Source organism: Schistocerca piceifrons, chromosome 1, assembly GCF_021461385.2.
Source record: "Schistocerca piceifrons isolate TAMUIC-IGC-003096 chromosome 1, iqSchPice1.1, whole genome shotgun sequence".
Lineage (NCBI taxonomy): Eukaryota > Metazoa > Arthropoda > Insecta > Orthoptera > Acrididae > Schistocerca > Schistocerca piceifrons.
Window position 1 is genome coordinate 844653533 of NC_060138.1, and position 21520 is coordinate 844675052.

Here is a 21520-nt window from a genome sequence, read left to right on the forward strand (position 1 = left end):
TGTTGGTGTGTGTAGTGCCTCGCACCATTTACAAAGAGGAAAAATACTAACTCCTCAGGCCCCATTATATGCCTCCAATTAGCTACTGTCCTTATCTCTCTCTTGTTTTGCCTATTCAAGACAACCAGCTTTCTGCAGCTGTGAACAGTAGCCCGTTGCAAAGTATCACAACCTTTGTTCGGAAACTGGTCAAGATGGACCTGCATTTACTCATAACAGCCTTTTGTATGAGGTATATTCAGAAAGTAGACAACGTTTTGGCTTTAAAAAAACTAAGTACAAGAAATACATTTTATTATATACATCTGAAAGAGCGACTGACATACTACCTTTCCACATAGTCACCAAACTCATTGAGGCACTTATTGTAGCGGTGGACAAGCTTTGAAAGACCTTTGTTGTAAAATTCTCTCACCTGAGACTTCAGCCAGTGAGTCACGCCCACCTAGAGTTCCACGTCATCATCAAAGTGCTGCGTTGCAAGCCAGTTCTTCATCTTGGGAAACAAGTGGAAGTCACTTGGTGCAAGATCGGGGCTATAGGGCGGATGAGGGAAAATTTCCCATTTGAATGAATTAAAGAGTTCTTTAGTGCAGTTTGTTGTGTTAGGTCGGACAGTTGTGCGAAAACAACATTTTTGACGTCTGCTTTCTTCGGTGTGTGTTTTGAAACTTGTGGAAAGAAAGCGAAAGCTCCATTATTGTGAAGCGATGGTATTCACAAATCGTTTCATCAATTTTAGCGACTAGATCGTCAGTCACAATGTTCGGGTATCCACTCTTCTCTTCATCATGAGCGTTGGTTCGGCCATTTTTAAACCAAATGCAATTACATTGTTTCCGTACACTTTGTACAGTTCATGATAAATTTCTATGGGTTTTAGGTTTTTTACCAACAGAAACCATATCACAGGCCACACCTCACAACTGGCAGAATTTTGTTTCAGCGCACATTTCAAATTCGAATATCGAAAAAACCAGACACACAGAGATGTTCCCATTGTCACGAATGGATGCTGCTGAGCACGCACATACCAAAATACATGTGATCGGTGCGCGCCTAGTGGCATCAGACGGAAACATTCCCTACTTTCTGAATGGTTTGAAACCAATTGATAGCCACTGACGAAGTCAGATCTTTTGGTTATGATCTGTCTGTAACAACTGTCTTTACACCAGGCTACACAATTGCAAGTAGTACACCATGTCTAGTAGACAGGTTGAACAGGCTATGTAGATACACTGACAAATTTTGAAACTTACTTCATGGTATGGTCACGGGCATGTCCACATAATAGCTCTTTTCGCCAGTCTGTCATTTCTGCTGATCTCTCTCCCTCTCTCTTCTCCCTCTCTCTTCTCCCTCTCTCTTCTCCCTCTCTCTTCTCCCTCTCTCTTCTCCCTCTCTCTTCTCCCTCTCTCTTCTCCCTCTCTCTTCTCCCTCTCTCTTCTCCCTCTCTCTCCTCCCTCTCTCTCCTCCCTCTCTCTCCTCCCTCTCTCTCCTCCCTCTCTCTCCTCCCTCTCTCTCCTCCCTCTCTCTCCTCCCTCTCTCTCCTCCCTCTCTCTCCTCCCTCTCTCTCCTCCCTCTCTCTCCTCCCTCTCTCTCCTCCCTCTCTCTCCTCCCTCTCTCTCCTCCCTCTCTCTCCTCCCTCTCTCTCCTCCCTCTCTCTCCTCCCTCTCTCTCCTCCCTCTCTCTCCTCCCTCTCTCTCCTCCCTCTCTCTCCTCCCTCTCTCTCCTCCCTCTCTCTCCTCCCTCTCTCTCCTCCCTCTCTCTCCTCCCTCTCTCTCCTCCCTCTCTCTCCTCCCTCTCTCTCCTCCCTCTCTCTCCTCCCTCTCTCTCCTCCCTCTCTCTCCTCCCTCTCTCTCCTCCCTCTCTCTCCTCCCTCTCTCTCCTCCCTCTCTCTCCTCCCTCTCTCTCCTCCCTCTCTCTCCTCCCTCTCTCTCCTCCCTCTCTCTCCTCCCTCTCTCTCCTCCCTCTCTCTCCTCCCTCTCTCTCCTCCCTCTCTCTCCTCCCTCTCTCTCCTCCCTCTCTCTCCTCCCTCTCTCTCCTCCCTCTCTCTCCTCCCTCTCTCTCCTCCCTCTCTCTCCTCCCTCTCTCTCCTCCCTCTCTCTCCTCCCTCTCTCTCCTCCCTCTCTCTCCTCCCTCTCTCTCCTCCCTCTCTCTCCTCCCTCTCTCTCCTCCCTCTCTCTCCTCCCTCTCTCTCCTCCCTCTCTCTCCTCCCTCTCTCTCCTCCCTCTCTCTCCTCCCTCTCTCTCCTCCCTCTCTCTCCTCCCTCTCTCTCCTCCCTCTCTCTCCTCCCTCTCTCTCCTCCCTCTCTCTCCTCCCTCCCTCTCTCTCCCTCTCTCTCCCTCCTGTGCCCTGACATCAGTAGTAGCGAGGCAGATGACAGTCCACACCATTTACCTTGCTCCAAAGTGATCTGTATGCTCTTCAAAGGTAGTTATCAATATTTTATCCAGTGAGCTTACGAAAGTCTGCCACATTCATGTTTCTTTTTATTTCTTTTTTGTTGTGTGCTGAGTATAAGATGTGTTGTTGCAGTGAGAATTATTTGCATTTCTTTTTCCTAAATATCATGATTGGCGAGTGATCCAGAATGGGATTTTCCTTGTTGCCAAAAATCTTATTGAATTATGTAACTGACAAAAATTAGAATATAGATGCAGTTTAATGTAATATTTTGAAAGTCTTAAATTCTGCTACCAGTTTCACTAATAATCAGAAGTTCTTTCCATTCGCAGACTCTGGCTGAAGTTTTCCGATGTTTCATCTGCATGGAGAAACTGAGGGATGCACACCTTTGCCCTCATTGCTCAAAGTTGTGTTGCTACGTATGTATTAGACGGTGGCTAACTGAGCAGAGACCACAGTGCCCACATTGTCGTGCCCCATTACATCTGCACGAACTCGTGAACTGTCGCTGGGTGAGGGAGGTCACACAGCAGCTGGATACCCTGCAGCAGCAGGCGGCAGCTGTGGCTGCAGGGGCAGCAGCAACAGCAGCAAACTCTCCTAGTGGAACTCTGCTGGGCAGGGACAGGTAATTAATCAAAATGGATTTGTGATATTGCCAAGGTGAAATGATTTTTGTGCACTCGTGTTTGGTTAATATCGTAAATAAGGTTTGCCAGAGGGAGTGGAATGTGGGCATAACTTCAACATTCTGATTTGGCATTACTCTGAAACAACTCATATTCACATTCCATATAACTAATCTTTGTACCAAAAAATAGCTACTGTGTAGGTGTTGTTGCTTCATAAGTTTGACGTGGTTGTATAATTTGTGATTTATTTAGATTTTTGAATATTTCATTGCAGTACAGTGATTATTTAATGTCAATTTAATTAGAGCTATGAATATAAAATAGAAATTTAATTCACATAATTAAGTTTCTCGTTAAGTTGCAATGGTGTGACATCCTGTATGCAGTCAGACATTCATTGCTGAAATTCTGATTAATTTTAGTGACAGCAGTATTGAGAAATGCTATCATGCTCTCTACATACACTAATAATGTGAAGTGTGCACCACTTAAACCTCGTCTCATTTTGTATTCACTATGTAAAAAGTACACTGCTACCTCATATGAAACTTTTTGCTTTTGTTTGATTTCTGTCTTTCTGTTTAGTTTAATCGGCAAACATATAGAACCTTTAGAATTTCGTATATGTTGCTACTTAAAATGTTCAGTATGGACAAATTGTGATGAATTGGCTTCTCTGCACTAAGGTACACATTTTCAACAACAGTGCTTATGTTTTGTATGGAATGAAAAGCATATGTGCAGTGGTAGTCATCAAACTACACTTGTAAATTTTCATAAATATCCAGTGTGTAAATTTAAACAATGGAAACTCTGGGTAGGAATATCAGCAATATAGGGAAAGACAGATTAGTACTTACCGTAAAGAAGACACATTAATTTGCGGGCAGGCACAATTAAAGGAAGCTTACACAAAGGTTTTTGCCACTGCCTTCACCAGCAGAAGAGACACACACACACCATTCATGCACACATGATCACAACTCCAGCAGCTCTGGTCAGAATGGCAGAGTTGGTGATCATGTGAGAGTGAGGTATGCTTGCTTGTGTGTAAGAGTGGTGAGTGCTTCTTTTTTTGCTGGTGAAGGCTGTTTCCAAAAGCTTTGTGTACATATATTTTAATTGTGCCTGTCTGCGACTTGGCTTGTCTTCTTTGCAGTAAGTAGCAGTCCATATTCTCCTGTGTTTTCATTGTGTAAATTTATTAGGTTTATCATGAACAAAAATCTCCATGCAGCGTCTGCCAGAGTTTATTGTTCTCACAATTACTATTAACACCCACCCGTCACCCGTCCAAACCCCAACATGGTAGCCAATCTCTTTTGGGGGTTATCAAGTACCGCTGTGCCTATAATCTCCTGGTCACACGAGATTGTACTGTTGGTGTTTGAGCAATCAGCTCACAGTAAATGTCTAGGATTAAGCTGCATATCTGGAACATGCGGACTCCATGTATTGGTTATTTGCCCAATATATCCTGTGGCTGGGTGACAGTCCTAAGGAGAGCCACCAGAATGGGTTACAACATGGTAGACGGTATACAAAGCAAGAGGCTCAAACTATCACTAGCTGTTAGCCATACAGCACCAGGAGTTGCACCTGACAGATCAGATTAACAGAAAGCAGCCAGATACAATCTTAAGAGATTTCCTGTTGTGGATGTTCTGTGGGAGAATACAAGTTTAGTAAATGAAGAGAGAAATATTCTCTTGAATAAGTGATATGTACTAGAACATGGAAAATCAAAGGCTAGTGCAGTACCTCAGTAGGTGGAATTAGTGGTGGGGTTATACAGAGTGAGTCAGGAGGAAAAGGTACATGCTACGAGGGGTGATAGAACTGATTCTGAACAAAAAACTTCAGATGAACAAATCTAACTGCCCCAGGTGGGCACACCTGGCCACCAGTACCATACAGTCATTTCATTTCATCCTGAGTGCAAAAGTCATCAGTTGTTACAATGTTTGAGAGAGATTTTCATTAGTGACAGATAAGGATGTCAGCTACATATGTTTTGGCATGTGCTTTGCTCTCATGTCTTACAGATTCCCCCCTGCAGACCCGGGGGTTAGAATAGGCCTGAGGTATTCCTGCCTGTCATAAGAGGCGACTAACAGGAGTCTCTTACCTTTTGGTCTTTATGTGATAGTCCCCTGTGGGGTTTGACCTCTATTTTTCAAAATTTTCCCGAAGAGAACCAATTGGGGAAGGGCACCTTACATGGTGCATCGTATCCATCATGCATTGAGATCTTCAGCTCACTTTCTCGACGTGGCATTGCAGTTCCGCTCATCCTCCATCTCTTGGGCAAGGACACCTTCCTGGGTGCGTTTTGCTCCACCCACTATGCAGTGTCGTTTTTTGTGCCGACAATGACCATGGAATTCTTTGCACCTCATATCCAGCACGGTAGCCAGTCTGTTGTGGTGGGGCCGCCATGTACCCTGTTGGTTGTAGCCCACTGACAACCCAGGAGTTGCTCTGATGATGCCTGCACTGTTAACTCCCCCTCGTATGCCAAGGAGTAAATGCCTGTCACCCTGGGGCATCGGGACTCTTGGCAATGGCCATCCTGCCAGGTGGCATTTGCTGTGGCTGGGTGGTACCTGTGGGGAGGGCCCCTTGTCTGAGTGGGTGGCATCGGGGCAGATGACACACGATGAAGCGTACGATGTCATCACTTGCTGGTGATCAAATGCTAGCAGTCTCTAAATGTTCAAAGTCTCAGTACAATGCAAGGAAGTATGATCCAAAATCGTTCCCATTCCTGGCCGCACCATGGGAGTAACGTCAGGCTAAGGATGACAGCAAACCTTATTCGCCCTGGTAACTTGTATGTACAAGAGCTGATGGAGACTCCTTTGTATCGATGAAGCCTCAGTTTTATGTAGAGCATTTGGAGGACAAGTTTGGGGAGGTGGAGGGCTTGTCCAAAATGCGGTCATGGTCAGTCTTGATAAAAACGGCATCCTCTGCCCAGTCACAAAGGTTAGAGCTTAATTGTGGCCCAGGGTATTATATTCCACAAGGACCTTCTTTTGCAGTCTGACGACAAGCTGCGCTCTAATGTAGAGTGATGAGAAGTTCATTTAGTCCGGCGTGTCCATTGGGGTCTGAGGGATAATCAGCTTGTCACCAGTGCCTTCAACTTGCCCTTCGAGGGTGACACATTACCCTAGAAGGCCAATGTGATGGTCTACCGCTGTGATGTCAAGCCATATATCCCTCCCCCAATGCAGTGCTTTAAGAGCTGGAAGTTTGGCCGTATGTCTTTCCACTGTACTTCCAGTATCACATGTTGAGATTGTGGACGTCCTTCCCATGCCAACACTCTGTGTACCCCGCCGCCCATCCGTGTCAACTGCGGAGAGCATAATTCCCCTTGCTCACCAGACTGCAGGATTTTACAACGAGAAAGGGAAATTGTGGAATACAAGACCCTGGGCCACTTGACCTACTCTGAGGCCAAGAGTAAATTTGAGTGCCACATCCTGTGGCTATCACCACCTCTTACGCCGCCGCTATGAGATCAGTTGTAGCCCCTTCAGTTCTTTGAGTTCCAGTTGGCTCTCAGAGCCGGAAGACTACACCTGCTCCCTTGATGGTGGAGGGGAGGGGAGGGGAGGGGGGGGGGGCACTTCCCTCCCTGTTGCTCCCGCACCACCTACCTTGGGAGCACTGTCCCCCCCAACCGTCGGGGACACCAGTCCCCACTTCTCAGCTGGAGAAGCGTAAGTCTTCTTTGGCTCCTCTCACTAGGAAGGGGTCCCTTGGGTCACTCCCTTCCCAGGTTTCTGCTAGTGGGAAAGATGACACCTGCCAGTGGCTGAAGTGCCCCAAAGCAGCTGTTTGTAGGGCTTCATGATCATCCTCAGCCCCGGAGACTGAATCAGTGAAGCCCTCCCAGCGAGAGAAACCCAATGATCAGCAAGAGAAATCCAGAAAGAACACCCCCAAGACCAACGAAATTGTGGTGGCGCCCACACCACCGCTGCCTACAAGCTCTGCGTCTGAGGATGAACTGAAGATTCTGGCATCTGCGGATGACCTAGATCTCGCCAGACCCTCAGACACAATGGATATAGCCTGTTCAGGAATAAATCTGTGGCAGAAGGTGACACTGAGGCATCGACTGCCTCATTGAGTGTTTCATGCAGTCCCAGTATCACGATCACGTCATCCTTCAGTGGAAGTGCGGTGGTTTTTTCCACCACCTGGCTGAGCTACAGCAGCTGTTAAGCTTTACACCTGCTTTCTGCATTGCCCTCCAGGAAACCTGGTTTCCGGCAATGCGGACCCCTGCCATTCACGGTTACAGAAGATGTTACGAGAACCGTAGTGAATATAATAGTGTCAGGTGGAGTTTGCTTTTATGTCCTGAACTCGATATGTAGTGAACCTGTGCCCCTTCAAACTCCTCTTGAAGCTGTGGCTGTCAGGGTACGGATGATGCAGGAAATAACTGTCTGCAATGTGTATCTCCCTCCACATGGCATGGTACCCCTGTGTGTACTGGTTGCACTGATTGATCAACTACCTAAACCTTTCCTACTTTTTGAAGGTTTTAACGCCCATAACCCCTTGTGGGGTAGCACCATGCTTACTGGCCGTGGCAGAGATGTCGAAAATTTACTCTCCCAACATGACCTCTGCCTCTTAAATACTGGAGCTGCCACATATTTCACTGTGACTCATGGTAGTTACTTAGCCATATATTTATCAATTTGCGGCCCAGGACTTCTCCCATCTATCCACTGGATAGCACATGACAATCTATGTGGTAGTGACCATTTCTCAACCTTCCTGTCACTCCCCTGGTGTCATGCCCACGGGCGCCAACCCAGATGGGCTCTAAACAAGGGAGACCAGGTAGCCTTCACCTGTGCTGTCACTGTTATATGTCCCCCACGTAGTGTCATTGATGTTGTGATTCAGCATGTCACTACAACAATAGTTTCTGCAGCGGAAAATGCGACCCCTCGTTCTTTAGGGTGCCCTTGGCGAAAGACAGTCCCTTGGTGGTCGTCGGCAGTCGCTGAGGCAGTTAGTGTCAGTGTGCTCTACAGAGACATAGGCGACACCCTTCCCTAGAGCACCTAAAAGCCTTTAAGCGGCTCCATGCCTGCGTTTGCCTGCTTTTAAAATGATGGAAACAGGAATGTTGGGAGAGGTATGTGTCGACCATTCGGTGCCATACGAAGATCAGATGTCTTTTTGGGTACCAGACCGCAACAGGTGTCTCTGGAGTTAGCATCAATGGCATGCTCTCTACCGACGCAAACGCGATTGCCAAGTACTTAGCTGAGCACTATGCTCGATCCTCTGTGTAGAGAACTACCCCCCAGCCTTTCACACCCTCAAACGGCGGATGGAAAGAAAAGTCTTCTTGTTCACTACATGCCACAGTGAACCCTATAACGCCCCATTTACAGAGTGGGAGCTCCTCAGCGCCCTTGCACATTACCCCAACACAGCTCCTGGGCCAGATCGGATCCACAGTCAGACGATTAAACATCTCTCATCTGTCTACAAGGGATATCTCTTCATCATCTTCAACCGTATTTGGTGCAATGATGTCTTTACATCGCAATGGTGGGAGAGCACAATCATTCCGGTGCTAAACCCGGAAAAAATCCTCATGATATGGATAGCTAACGGTCCATCAGCCTCACCAACATTCTCTGTGAGCTGCTGGAATGTATTGTGTGTCGGGGGTTGGGTTGGGTTGGGTCCTGCAGTCATGTGACCTACTGGCTCCATGTCAGGGCGGCTTCCACCAGGGTCGCTCTATCACTGATAATCTTGTGTCCCTCTAGTCTGCCATCCGAACAGCCTTTTCCGTACGCCAACATCTGGTTGCCATCTTTTTTGACTTAAGTAAAGCATACGACACGACGTGGTGACATTATATCCTTGCCTCACTGTATGAGTGGGGTATACAGGGCTCACTTCCAATTTTTATCCAAAACTTCCTGTTGCTCCGTACTTTCCATGTCCAAGTCGGTGCTTCCCGTAGTTACCCCCATATTCAGGAGAATGGCGTTCTGCAGGGCTCTGTGTTGAATGTATCTCTATTTTTAGTGGCCATTAATGGTCTAGCAGCAGATGCAGGGCCGTTGGTCTCTGCTTCTCTGTATGTGGACGACTTCTGCATTTCAAAATGCTCCTCCAGTACTGGTATTGCTGAGCAGTGCCTACAGGAAGTCATTTACAAGGCGCAGTCATGGTCTGTAGCCCACAGCTTCCGGTTTTCAGTCGCGAAGTCATGTATCATGCATTTTTGTCAGCATCACACTGTTCATCCAGAACCAGAAGTTTATCCTAATGATGATCCACTCACTGTAGTGGAGTTGTATCGATTCTTAGGACTGGTTTTTGACACCTGATTGACTTCGTTACCTCACGTGTGTCGGCTTAAGCGGAAGTGCTGGCAGCACCTCAATGCTATCCGCTGCCTGAGCAACACCAACTGGGGTGCAGATCCTCTATGCTGCTGCAGCTCTACAGAGCCCTTGTTCAATCCCACCTCAACTATGGGAATCTGGCTTACAGTTCGGCGGCGCCCTCAGCATTGCGTTTACTCGACCCAGTGCACCACTGTGGCGTTCGCCTAGTGACGGGAGCACACATTCGTAGTTCTCCTGAGCATCCAAATTACCGTCTCCTTTTCCCACCCGCAACAGTTCATCTCTCGCATTAGCACCCCTCACGGTTGCGATCCCTTCTCTCCGAACTGGAGTCCTGCCCTTTACCACCTCTACTTGAGGTCCATACATGTACATCTCTATGGTGTACAACTCGGCCGAAGCTTCACCCGGACCTTTTGCATGGCCCCAAGGACTCTGTTAATGCTGCTGCTCTCCGCTGTCACTTCCTCTCGATTCTTGATGTGTTCTGGGGCTCTGAAGTTGTTTACACCAATTTCTTAATGGCTGATGGTAATGCTCGCTTCATGTTTATCCACAGAGGTCATATTGAACAGCATTCCTTGCCTGCTGGCTGCTGTCTATTCACTGCAGAGCTTGTGGCCATATCTTGTGCACTTCAGTACGTCTGTTCCTGTTCTGGTGAGTAGTTTGTTCTGACTCTGAGCAGCTTACAAGCTATCGACTAGTGCTACCCTCGCCATCCTTTGGTAGCGACCATCCAGGAGTCCATCTCTGCCCTGCAACAGTAGTTGTTCAGTGGTGTTTGTGTGGACCCCAGGACATGTCGGAATCCTAGGCACTGAACTTGCTGACAGGCTGGCCAAACAGGCTATGCAGAAACCACTCCCGTAGATGGGCATGTCTGAAACTGACCTGTGTTCTGTCTTATGTCGCAAGGTTTTTCGGCTTTGGGAGACGGAGTGGCATAACAGTATTCACAACAAATTGTGTGTCATTAAGGAGACTGCGGATGTGTGGAAGTCTTCCCTGCAGGCTTCTCACAGGAAATCAGTTGTACTTTGTTGGCTCCGTATTGGCCATACGTGGCTCACATGTGGTTACCTCCTCCATGACTGATGTCCACCTCTTGCTGGAGTGCCCACTTTTAGCTGCTGTGTGGCGGACTTTTAACTTTCCCAGCACCCTACCTTCAGTGTTGGCAGACAATGCCTCAGCAACAGCTTTAGTTTTACGCTTTATTCGAGAGGGTGGGTTTTATCATTTGTTCTGAGTTTTGGTGCATGTCCTTTGTGTCTCTGTTCCTCCACCCTAGGGCTTTAAGGGTGGAGGTTTTAATGTTTTCCAGAGGGGCTGGCTTCTCCTTTTTTTCTCATGGTCAGCCAGCCATGGTAATCTGCTTTCTTGTTTTTAATCGCTTCTCCCTCTTTTTTGTGTCTCTCTGTGCTTTTCTTGACCTGTTTTTTTTTTTTTTTTTTTTTCTTCATTGTAGTGTTTGTTGTCCTTCTGGTTCTTCCTTTCTCTTGTTATTGCGCCATATGTCTTCTTCGTTTTCTTCTTTCCCTTGAGCAATTGGCCTACTGGGAACAAGGGACCGATGACCTCATAGTTTGGTGATGATGAAGATCTGTGAGAGCTGAAAGCGTTGCTGTAGTCTCCTTCCCAAGCTATCTAATTTAGGGAGAATAATGTTTTGTGTTTCAATCTCAAATGTGACTAGCAAAAGAAATTTTAGTGTGGCATAGAATGTTACCTCAGACGGATGAAGCAGACTTGATCTGAAATGAGTCAATTCATTGTAATTACACCAAAAGGAAATAATTTGGAGACAGTTTTGTTCCTGTTAGATTTATAATTTCTCAGGTGGTAGAATACGCACATGTACATTTGGATTGGAAAAGCATATGGTGTTATAAAAAGCAGCAGCGTAATTTTTTATTACAAGACAGACAAAAGTTGGTAATTATATCATTTTCCTGTGAAACTTCAAACTATTTCCTAATTTTTGTTGTTACATAAAGCAAGCTATTTTCACTAATGGATCAAAATGGTGTTTCAGTTACATACTATCATGCAGTAATATATGTCTACAGCATAACTAAATTGATGAGAGTGTAGTTCCATCAACTGGTGGGTGTTTGCCAGGAGTGACGCAAGCCTCCAGACACACAAAGCTGCAACTAAAACAGTTGCAACAGCAGTGCGGTGGTGCCCCAGACAGGGTGACCTCTACCTTCCCTACAGCACCTCATTTGATGACAGCCTTAATGCTTTGAGCATTCCCAATAGAGTAAGTTATGCCTGAGTGTGGAGGGCTCAAGCAAATATGAGCGAGCAAAACACCCTATTTGCAGCCCTCTAGTTGTTTACCTCATGTTTCAGTACTACAGTTATTGCACAAGTGTAGTACAGTGTTGTTACACATACAGTCAAAACAGTACGGGTCACTGTAGTGCCACAGATCTTCACACACGCAGAGTATGGTGACATGATGTTTGTCTACAGGTTTTGCAATGGGATTTCCAGAGTCACTGTTCGGGAATACAAATGATGATTTCCTAATCATGGAGTTCCTGATAGCAGGGTCTGTAGCAGTCAGTTTGACTGTCAGCATAAGTGTGGTACGCTTCCCAGTGTACATGTTGTGTTTGAACATCCCGTCCAACAAGATCTTAGTGAAACTGAAATCATTCTTGAAATGATACAATGCAGCCCTAGAATTATTGCACCACTTGGTATTGCACAAATCTGATTTATCTGCTCAAGAACTGAGCAGGGACTGGATTCATATCAGCAGCAGTGTGCTGACATTGATATGTAGGAGATGGTGCCAAATGAAAGGAATTCTGTCAGTGGCTCACTGCCAGTGAATGCTGTCTTCCATGATTCAGTTCACTGATACATCATCATTTCCTCCTTTATGGGTTCTGGGCTAGAATAGACCTGCAATATTTCTGCCTGTCATAAGAGGCAACTAAAAGAAGTCTCCTGCTTTTCTATCTAATCATTTATGATCCCCTTTTAGGGTTTGACCTCCACCTTTCAGAGTTATACAGAAGTGCTGGTTATTTGGGGAAGGATACCCTACATGTTGCACCATGTATCCATTGTGTGCTGAGACCTTCTGCACCTATTATTGTAATGTAGCTGGAATTTGTAATTACATCTGTAATTCAGCTTTTTGGGCAAGGACATCTTTTGGGGTGCATGCTTTGCATCCATTGTGAGCTGTCCTTTCCAGCATTCAAGATAATAATGGATCGCTTTGGCAGCCAATATCCAGTGCGGTAGCCAGTCTGTCGCTGGGGGGCGGGGTCGTCATTTACACTCTTGGTTGTAGCACCCGGCAACAACAGGGATCGCACTGCTGGTGCCTGAGCTGTAAACTCCCCATGTAATCCAAGGAGTTGATACCCTCTTCTTGGGGTATCAGGACTCTCAGCAACGGCCATTGCACCGTGTGGTCATTGCTGTGGCTGGGTGGAGCCTGTGGGGAGAGCCCCTGATTGGAGTAAGTGGCATCGGGGCAGATGACCTGCAATGAAGCAGATGAAATTGGTGATGCTGGTGGTTGAGTGGCCCCAGCAATCTCTGAGAGAGATAAAGTGCAATATAATGCTGAGAGACATGACTCCAAATCATTCCCTTCTCAGGCTACACCTTTGGAGGAGCAAAGGGCTGAAGATCAAGGAGAGGCACATTCTCCCCAATACTTAGTTTGTGCCAGGTTTGATTTGGAATCCTTTGACAACAAAACATCTGTTTCTTGTCGAGAACTTAGAGAACAACTTTCGGGAAGTGGTGGGAATGTCCATATTGTGGAACGGGTCAGTATTGATAAAAACAGCATTACCCAGTCGTGTGCTTTGCTCACCTATGCCAAGCTGGATGATGCCCATGTTTTCGCCCCCCTCCCCCCATAAGAGCTTAAATTGGTCCAGGGGATTATATTCTGTCGAGATCTTCTCTAGCAGTCAGGTGACGAGTTGCACACCAACCTACAGCGAAGAGGTGTACACTTCGTCAGGCATGTGGATGGGGAGTGTAAGGACAACAAGATTGCTTCCAGTGCCATCTTGATGGTCTGTCGGTGTGACGATAAGTCGGAGTGACGATAAGCCCTACATTCCTCCTCATATGCGTGCTTCAAATGTTGGAAATTTGGGAACATATCCTCTTTATGTAACGCCAGCCCCACATGTTGCAAATGCAGACATCCGTCACACATGAATGTTCATTGTGCCCCTCCTCCCATTTGTGTCAACTGCGGAGAGCACCATTCCCCCTGTTCACTGGACTGCACCATTTATCAGAAAGAGAGGATGAATATAATACTCAGGACAGACTGACCTACAGAGAGGCAAAAAGGAAATATGACTGTCTAAACTCTGTGCACTTGATATCATCCTATGCTGTAGTTAAGACATCGCCCTTTGCTGACAATATCCCCACCAGCTGTGACTTCTATAGTGAGCCTTCAGGGTCATAAGCTGTTGGTCGTAGGGCTTCACAATCATCATTCGTTCCTGAGGCAACAGTAACACACTCTTCAGAACCAACACAACAATAATGATCCCTTTAGCGGATCAAACAAATAGCAACTAATTCCTATAATCAGAGTTCCCTTCGACTCTATACCTGTACAACTGTTCCATGTCGAAGTCAGCTGTTAGCAGCTGGAAGATAGCCTAACATGACGGAAGCGATGTCTCACAATCATTGCAGAAAAGAGAGTATGGTCGAGGTGGCTCACCGTTGTATTGGTCGATCTTCTCCACACTCAGCAGAGTCGAGAACTGCCTGCTGAACGGCCGGGCGCCGGCTTATCTAGCCCTGGTGGAAGGATATTTCCGGGACTATTTGCACGCACAATCGCCAAGAAATAGTTCGTTGATCATCGCGCCCCCTTCCTCTGCTGCTGGTTGCTGCCCTCTGATGGACATTGGCCGTACCTATGAGTTTGTTGTCAACTGTGGTACTTGCCAGTAAACACTCTTGCATCGCCCTGACTTCGCAGTGGAGTTGGAAACCTATGTCGCTGGTCTGTCTGCGGAGGTGCCGCTGCAGTAGGCATCTGTGGTGACTGCAGCAGCTGAGGATTCCTCAGTATCACCTTCAATATATGCTGATGATATTTGCATTCACTTTTGCCCCTCAAGTATTGGTGTTACTCAACCCTGACTGCCGGGAGCCATATGAAAGGCACAGTCATGGTTCGTCACACACAGCTTTCAGTTTTCAGCTGCCGAGTTTGCATCATGCACTTCCATCATTGTCGTACTGTCCACTCACATCTTGAGCTTTACGTCGATGGCCAACTCTGTAACATAGTGGAGACTTATCACTTTTGAGGACTGGTCTTTGACACCTAGCTAATTTGGCTTCCCCATTTTCGTCAACTTAAGCAAAAGTGCTGGCAGCATTTTAACACTCATTGCTGCTCGAGTAATGCTAGTTGGGTTGCAGATTGCTCTACTCTTCTGCAGCTCTATAAAGCTCTGAGACAGTCCTACCTTGATTATGGCGGACTGGCATATGGTTGAGCATTGCCCTCAGCATTGTGGATACTGGGCTCAATACACCACTATGCCACTATGGGATTCGACCTGTGAAAGGAGCTTACCAAACTAGCCCTGTGAACAGCCTACTTACTGAGGCTGGGGTCCCTCCATTGTGGATTAGGACCCAACAACTGTTTGTTAATTATGCCACACATGTTCTTAGTTCACCCGAGCATCCGAATTACTGCCTGCTCCTCCCAAACAGGGTAATCCATCTCCCACAGCGGTGGGCACGTCAGGGATTGTGATAGCTGTCTGCGATCGGTCCCTTCTTGAGTTTTTTCCCTCTCTACCACCTTTCTTTCGGGTCCACTCGTATGCAGTTCTGTGGTCCATACCTTGGCTTCAGCTTTGTCTGGATCTTATCACGAGTCCAAGAACTCAGTTCATCCTGAGGCCCTCCGCCACCAATTTTTCTCTGCTCTTGGCACAGTACAGTGCTCAGTGATAGTCTACACTAATGGCTTGATGGTAGATGGTCACGCTGGCTTCACTTATGCTCATGCTGGACATACTAAACAACGCTCCTTGTCGGATTGCTGCAGTGTTTTCACTGCAGAGTTGGTAGCCCTCTCTCGCGCACTTAAGCATATCCATTCCTGCACAGGTGAGTCCCTTCTCATCTATAGTGACTCCTTAAACAGCCTACAAGCTCTCGACCATTGCTATCCTCGCCATCCTTTGGTAATGCCTATCCAGGAGTCTGTTTATGCCCTCGAACAACATAGACGTTCAGTGGCCTGCATCTGGACCCCAGGTCATATCGGAATCCCGGGAAATGAACTCGCAGATAAGATGGCAAAACAGGTCACCAATAAATCCACTCTGGAGATCAGTGCACCAGAATCTGATCTCTGATCGGTATTACACTAAAGTTTTCAGGATTTGGAGTACCAAATAGTACACCCTAACTATGCCCAATAAATTATGTGCTACAAAGGAGACGACAGATGTGTGGAGGCCATACATGTGAGCCACTCGCAGCGACTCCATTGTCCTTTGCCAGCTCCACATTGGCCATGCTTGGCTGACTCATGTTCATCTCCCCCATTCTGAGGATCCACCTCAGTGTCCCTGCGGTTCTCAGTTGACAGTAGTCCACATCCTGTTGAACTGTCCCAATCTAGCTGCCTGAGGTGGACTTGTAACCTTCCTGACGCACTACCTGTGGAGTTAGGTGACATTTCCTCAATGGCTGATCTAGTTTTAAGGTTTCTCCGTGAAGGGGTTTTTGCATCATTCTGCTTAAGGGTAGACACCTTAGCCTCATCTTTCAGGCCCTCACCCTACATGCATTTAACTCTTTCTTGCTCCCTCTGGTGCTTTCTGTTCGACTTCGTCTTTGTCTTTTCACCATCTACGTCTCCCTCGTCTTGCGTGTTTAGTACGGAGATTTTAGTGTGTTGTAGAGTGGCTGGCTCATCCCTTTTTATTCTTGCAATCAGACAGCCAAAGCTGTCTGCTATATTGTTTTAATGTTGTCTTCAGCTTCTTTCTATTATGTAATGTTTTCAGTTTTGGTTTGGCTCTTTTGTTTTCTACTTCAGTGAGGCTAACACAGTTTACACATCTTTTTGTTCCTGCCTCAGATTTCAGGTGTTAGGATTCTTTTGGCTCATGGTTTTAATCCAAGATCTGTGTGAGTATGGAAAAGGGGGCTGGTAACGTTGCAATTTAGTCCCTTTGAAATATGCTATCCTGGCTAAGACACAAGTTGAAATATGGTCACTACTTTTTTTTTTATTTACTTAGATTTGGCATATTTCGTGACAGTACCTTTTCCGTTAAATGTTTACAAGGCGATATTGGTCTTGGCTTCAGTTGTCTAATGGAAGTATGATTCCACAATGCATCTTTGTCGGCTGCAGAAATGACCTGGTTCAATGTGTTTGCCTCATTTTTGGTGCTTCAAATACCATTTCTTCGAAAGTAGTTTCTTCTTATAGTTTGTATAAAAAAATAGTAACATAATTCAAAATTATTTATGACGGCGACCTGCACATTCTTCTTCCGTCAACACACACCAAGAGTTAACTGCCGACTAACTATAGTCAAAGACGACTCCAACGTCAAAGACATTTTACACAACACACAAGCTTCCACTTGTAATCAGTCTCTTTGCTATTCTTCGATACATTTACTAATAGTAATCAATATGCTTTCACTCTCAAAAATATAAATAAATTAACATATAATAAGGCAAATTATAATAAAAATTCTGACAAAAAATATAAGAAAACATTTACAATTTGGTATCGATAAATCCGGTAAAAAAAATAACACATCACCCAGATCCATTACACCTTTAATCTACAATCCGACAGGCCGACAACATTTACCAGCAATAGTATCAGTAACATATGCAACTCTCACATGTGGGCAGATGTAAATCTGCACACTACTGTGGAAACAAATTTTCAGCTATGTTTCTCAGTAAATGTGTGATGGGGTATTATCGATGACCAAGTCATTGGCCAAGTTGTTTTAGATAGCCCTCTTAATGGATTATAGTGTCTTGATTGTCTTCAAAATGTGTTACCAGAATAGTTGATGGATATTCCTTTGGCAGCATGACATCTTGTGTACTCTTGGCATGATGGAGCTCTTTCACATTCCATACTGACACAGTACCTCACCAAAACATATCCTGGGTATTGGATTGGTCACTGTGGAGTCATTTCTTGGCCACTGAGGTCACCCGATCTTACTCCATTAGATTACTGTTTGTGATTTTAACTTAAGAGCAAAGTCTAAAAATGAAGATTGGACACAAGGGAGGAACTTTTCATTCATGTTCTACATGCAATTACTTAAGTAAAGGACAGTAACACAGCAGTTGCTTACAAGAGCTGCAGAATGCATTCCAGTTGACGGTGAACTTTTTGAAGACATTTTGTGAGGAACTGTACACAATTAAAGCAATACATTGATCACAATGTTTCATGCACTATCACCTACATTTGTTCTCTTCACCATTGTTTTCATTAGTTTCCTCAGAAGCTGCTAAGAATGTTTTTTGTTCAGAATCACTAAAACTACCACCCCTAAAATAATGTACCTCTCCTCCTGGCGTACCTGTATTAATCAAATCGTCTGTTCCTGACCAGTTATGGGTATTGCTCACATGCAACAAACTGGTGATATCCTGCTCACAGTTAAACCTCATAAGGGCTTCAGCATGTTTGTAAGAGAGAATTTTTCATTATCATCTTACACTCCAAGGACAGAAAGAACAGCAGGGCAATTCAGAAAGATGAGGAGTTGCGTGTTACCATTTCCCTCATAGCCATCAATAGACTTGTGGAAGGTTTTGGTCCGACAGTTACTTCTGCTCAGTATGTTGACAAATTTTGAATAGTTCTCAGTTTGTGGGCTTAGCTAAGCATCAACTTCAAGGAGCTGTACAGGGAGCCTCTTCTTGAGCACCCTTTAGCATGGCTTCCAATTTTGTGCTGCTAATGTGAGGGTCATACATTTTTGTTGCAACTCCATAGTACACCCAGATCTGGCACTCTAGTGTGGGACTCATTATCTTTAGTCATTCTTGAAGTCCTTTTTCCTGCTCTATCTCTTTAACTATAAACTGTGTCAGTTCCACATTTGTGAATTGCCTGTGGCTGTTTGTCTTGATTTTCTTCGCCATACCTTTTGGGGCTCAGCGTGCACCACTCTCTTACACTTCTATAGGACACTGATCTTCTTGCAACTATGGTTTGGCAGCACCATCGGCTTTATGACTGTTAAATCTAGATCATCATTATGGCAAAGGTTAGCCATGCAGCTTTGTATCAGCTCAGTTAACAAACTTCTGGCAGAAACTGGATTCTTACGTACATGCTGTAAACACCACCCACTGCTGCTCTGTTATTTAACTACCATGTGCCTCCCAAATAATTAAATTCGTTTTCCCTCTTGCGGGTGTTTGTACTGTGACAATCAACTCGTGATGGACTCCGAAATTGGAATGTTCATATTGTTTTCTGGTGTAGCTTCATCTTAGTCCTCTGGGAATACCAAGATGTTGAATCGTTTGTACTGAAAGCTCTAAAGATGCAGAGAAGGTGGTGTGTGCTTTCACACATGCAGAAAACAAGGAATAGGTCAGAGAGGCCTGTAGTGTCTTCACAGTTGAACTGATGACTATTCGTATAGTCTTGGTTAATTTAGAAACACAATTTTTTTGTATGCAGCAACTCTGAGCAGTCAACAGGCTATCAATCAATGCACCTCTCACCTGCCAGTGTCCACTATTAATGGCCGTCTTTATGATTTTAGCTGGACTGAATCCTCAGTTGTTTTTCTGTGGAGTCTACGGAATCCCAGGAATGAACTAGCTGATTGCTTAACCAAGGAAGCAGCCACACCACTAATACTGTGAATGAGGTACCAGTACTGATGTATGAGCATGGATGACACTTGCGATCCATCACAATTGTAGCAGGGAAAGGTCAGCTACTGCCTCTCAAAAAAAAGGAGGGAGGGGCATCAAGGAGACCACTGTTGTGAGACACTTCTCATTTGATTTGTCACCAAGACGGTCCAGTATCATAGCTGGTTTAGTACTTGTCATATTCACCTGACTCGAGGTTTTATACTTTGAAACAAGACCACCCGTCTCCCTACTCAACATTATTGTGGTGCTTATTGTGGGCCCTCCCTCATAGCACTCCAGTGAACGTAAACTCTTAATGACTCCTTACCCTCAGTATTGGTTGATAATGAAGGCACAGCCAGAAATGTTTCACACTTTCCCCGAGAGAGCAGCTTCTACTCCTGGGCTCATGTTTTGACCATTCTCTGGACAGGAGTGGGATGGTTGTGGGAGATCCATCTACGGCAGAGTGCTGAACTTTGGGAGGGTACTGGCTGTGCCTATCCTGCTGGCCAGCCAAATCATTCCCTTTTACCTTGCTTTTATTATCTTTCACATCATTTTCTGATATTTGCTATGCTTTTTGCTTCTTTTTACCCCCTCTTACTCACACTGACTTTCTGTCATCTGGTTAGGAGTGCAACATTTACTATATCAATGATTTACCCATATCTTGTGTTGGCTCAAGTTCAGGTGCAAGAGGATCTGGGGGGGGGGGGGGGGCACTTCTCTCCACAGATATACTGCAAGTTGCCTCCATCTGCCCCTGGTCAACATGGCTGCTTGTTACATGCCTGTTCTTATCTTTCCTGTAATATCTTTTAACTCTTAGCATTGACAATGTTCTAGACTTAGGTGCTCAATTATTTTCCATGTACAACGGTAGCACACTTGGGAGACTTTTACTTCTGATTAGTGACAGTGCTCTCTAGTTTTGTCTGATGGCATCTGCCCATCGGGCTGAATGCCATGCTCCAGGCAATACAGTTCCCAGCATGCGTTACCAATCTGGGTTCCCGCTTGGCCAACGTGGATTGAGATACATTCACGCACATTTCACCATCTGGTTGGCAGGTTCGAAACAAGCATTGGTTATTTCTGCCACAGAAAGATGGACTTGTTGCAATGGGGTTCCGAGCTGTAACCTAAGAACTGATCTGCGACAGGTTGTTTGTCAACAGCTGATGTAGGGAATGTTGGTTACCCTCTCATATCAAACTGCATGTCATCAAGGAGGCCACTGCTGCGTGGTGTTCATCTGGTCTCAGAGGGAGTCTATGATTTTTTTGCCAGCTCCATGTTGGACACACTCATATGACCTATGATTTTACCCTGTCTAATGAGTGATGAATTGTGGGAAGAATAGTGATACCAAAACAAGTTTAGCACCTGAGGATGGTGTACCTGATGGAATAATCACAGGACGGATGAAAGGAGACAGTAAACATAGAAGTTTTATAAACACAATTGAAAATGATGAGGAAATATATAGAAAAAAGGATGCAACTAGAAGACAATGAACTTTGCGAATTTCTTTAATGGTGGATTTAAAGAGAGCAAAATGAAAGTTTGCTACCTTCTAAACCAATTGTTAAGGCCCAAGCTACAAAATTTAACTTTGATCTTAATGTCAACAAAGACTATTGCCTGTGATAGATGGTTTTAATGTGGAAATGCTACCATGGAATTTGCCGAACAAGCATTGAAGTAGAAGCAGGATTTCCTGAAAACTGATCAAATATAAGGTATATCGTACAGGATGAGTGGTGGTGGGGTAAGAGGTCATACACGGCGAGCAAGTGATCAGCACTGATAGCCATATACCTGTTAATTGCACATTCTACATAATATATGTTTTTCAATATTGTCTGTGTAGAAATCTGCTGCCAGCGATTGCAACCACTGATCTATAGTGGCGTGCAGTTTGGAGTCAGTTTCAAAGGGTTGTGTAGCAAGCCATGTCTTCATTGCTGGGAATAGATGATAGTTGCTCACCGCCAAAACAGGGTTGTATGGTGGATGTTCAAACACCTCCCATCCAAAACCCCTTAGGACCTCTTGGCTAGGATTGGCTGTGTGTGGATGTGTGTGATATGAAAAAACAGAACCTTTGTGCTAATTTTTACCAGACCCTTGTTTTGTATGGCATGCCTTAAC

General features: G+C 45.4%; 1 protein-coding gene across 2 annotated transcripts in view; it reads left to right on the forward strand.

Annotated features, from left to right (window-relative positions):
• LOC124715343 (E3 ubiquitin-protein ligase TRIM37-like) overlaps nt 1-21520 on the forward strand; it is a 291007-nt gene that overhangs the window by 13645 nt on the left and 255842 nt on the right. For both annotated transcript variants that reach the window (XM_047243092.1, XM_047243093.1), the window contains exon 2: nt 2742-3040. In XM_047243092.1, coding sequence (XP_047099048.1) covers nt 2742-3040 — 299 coding nt within the window. The remainder of the gene's footprint in view (nt 1-2741; nt 3041-21520) is intronic.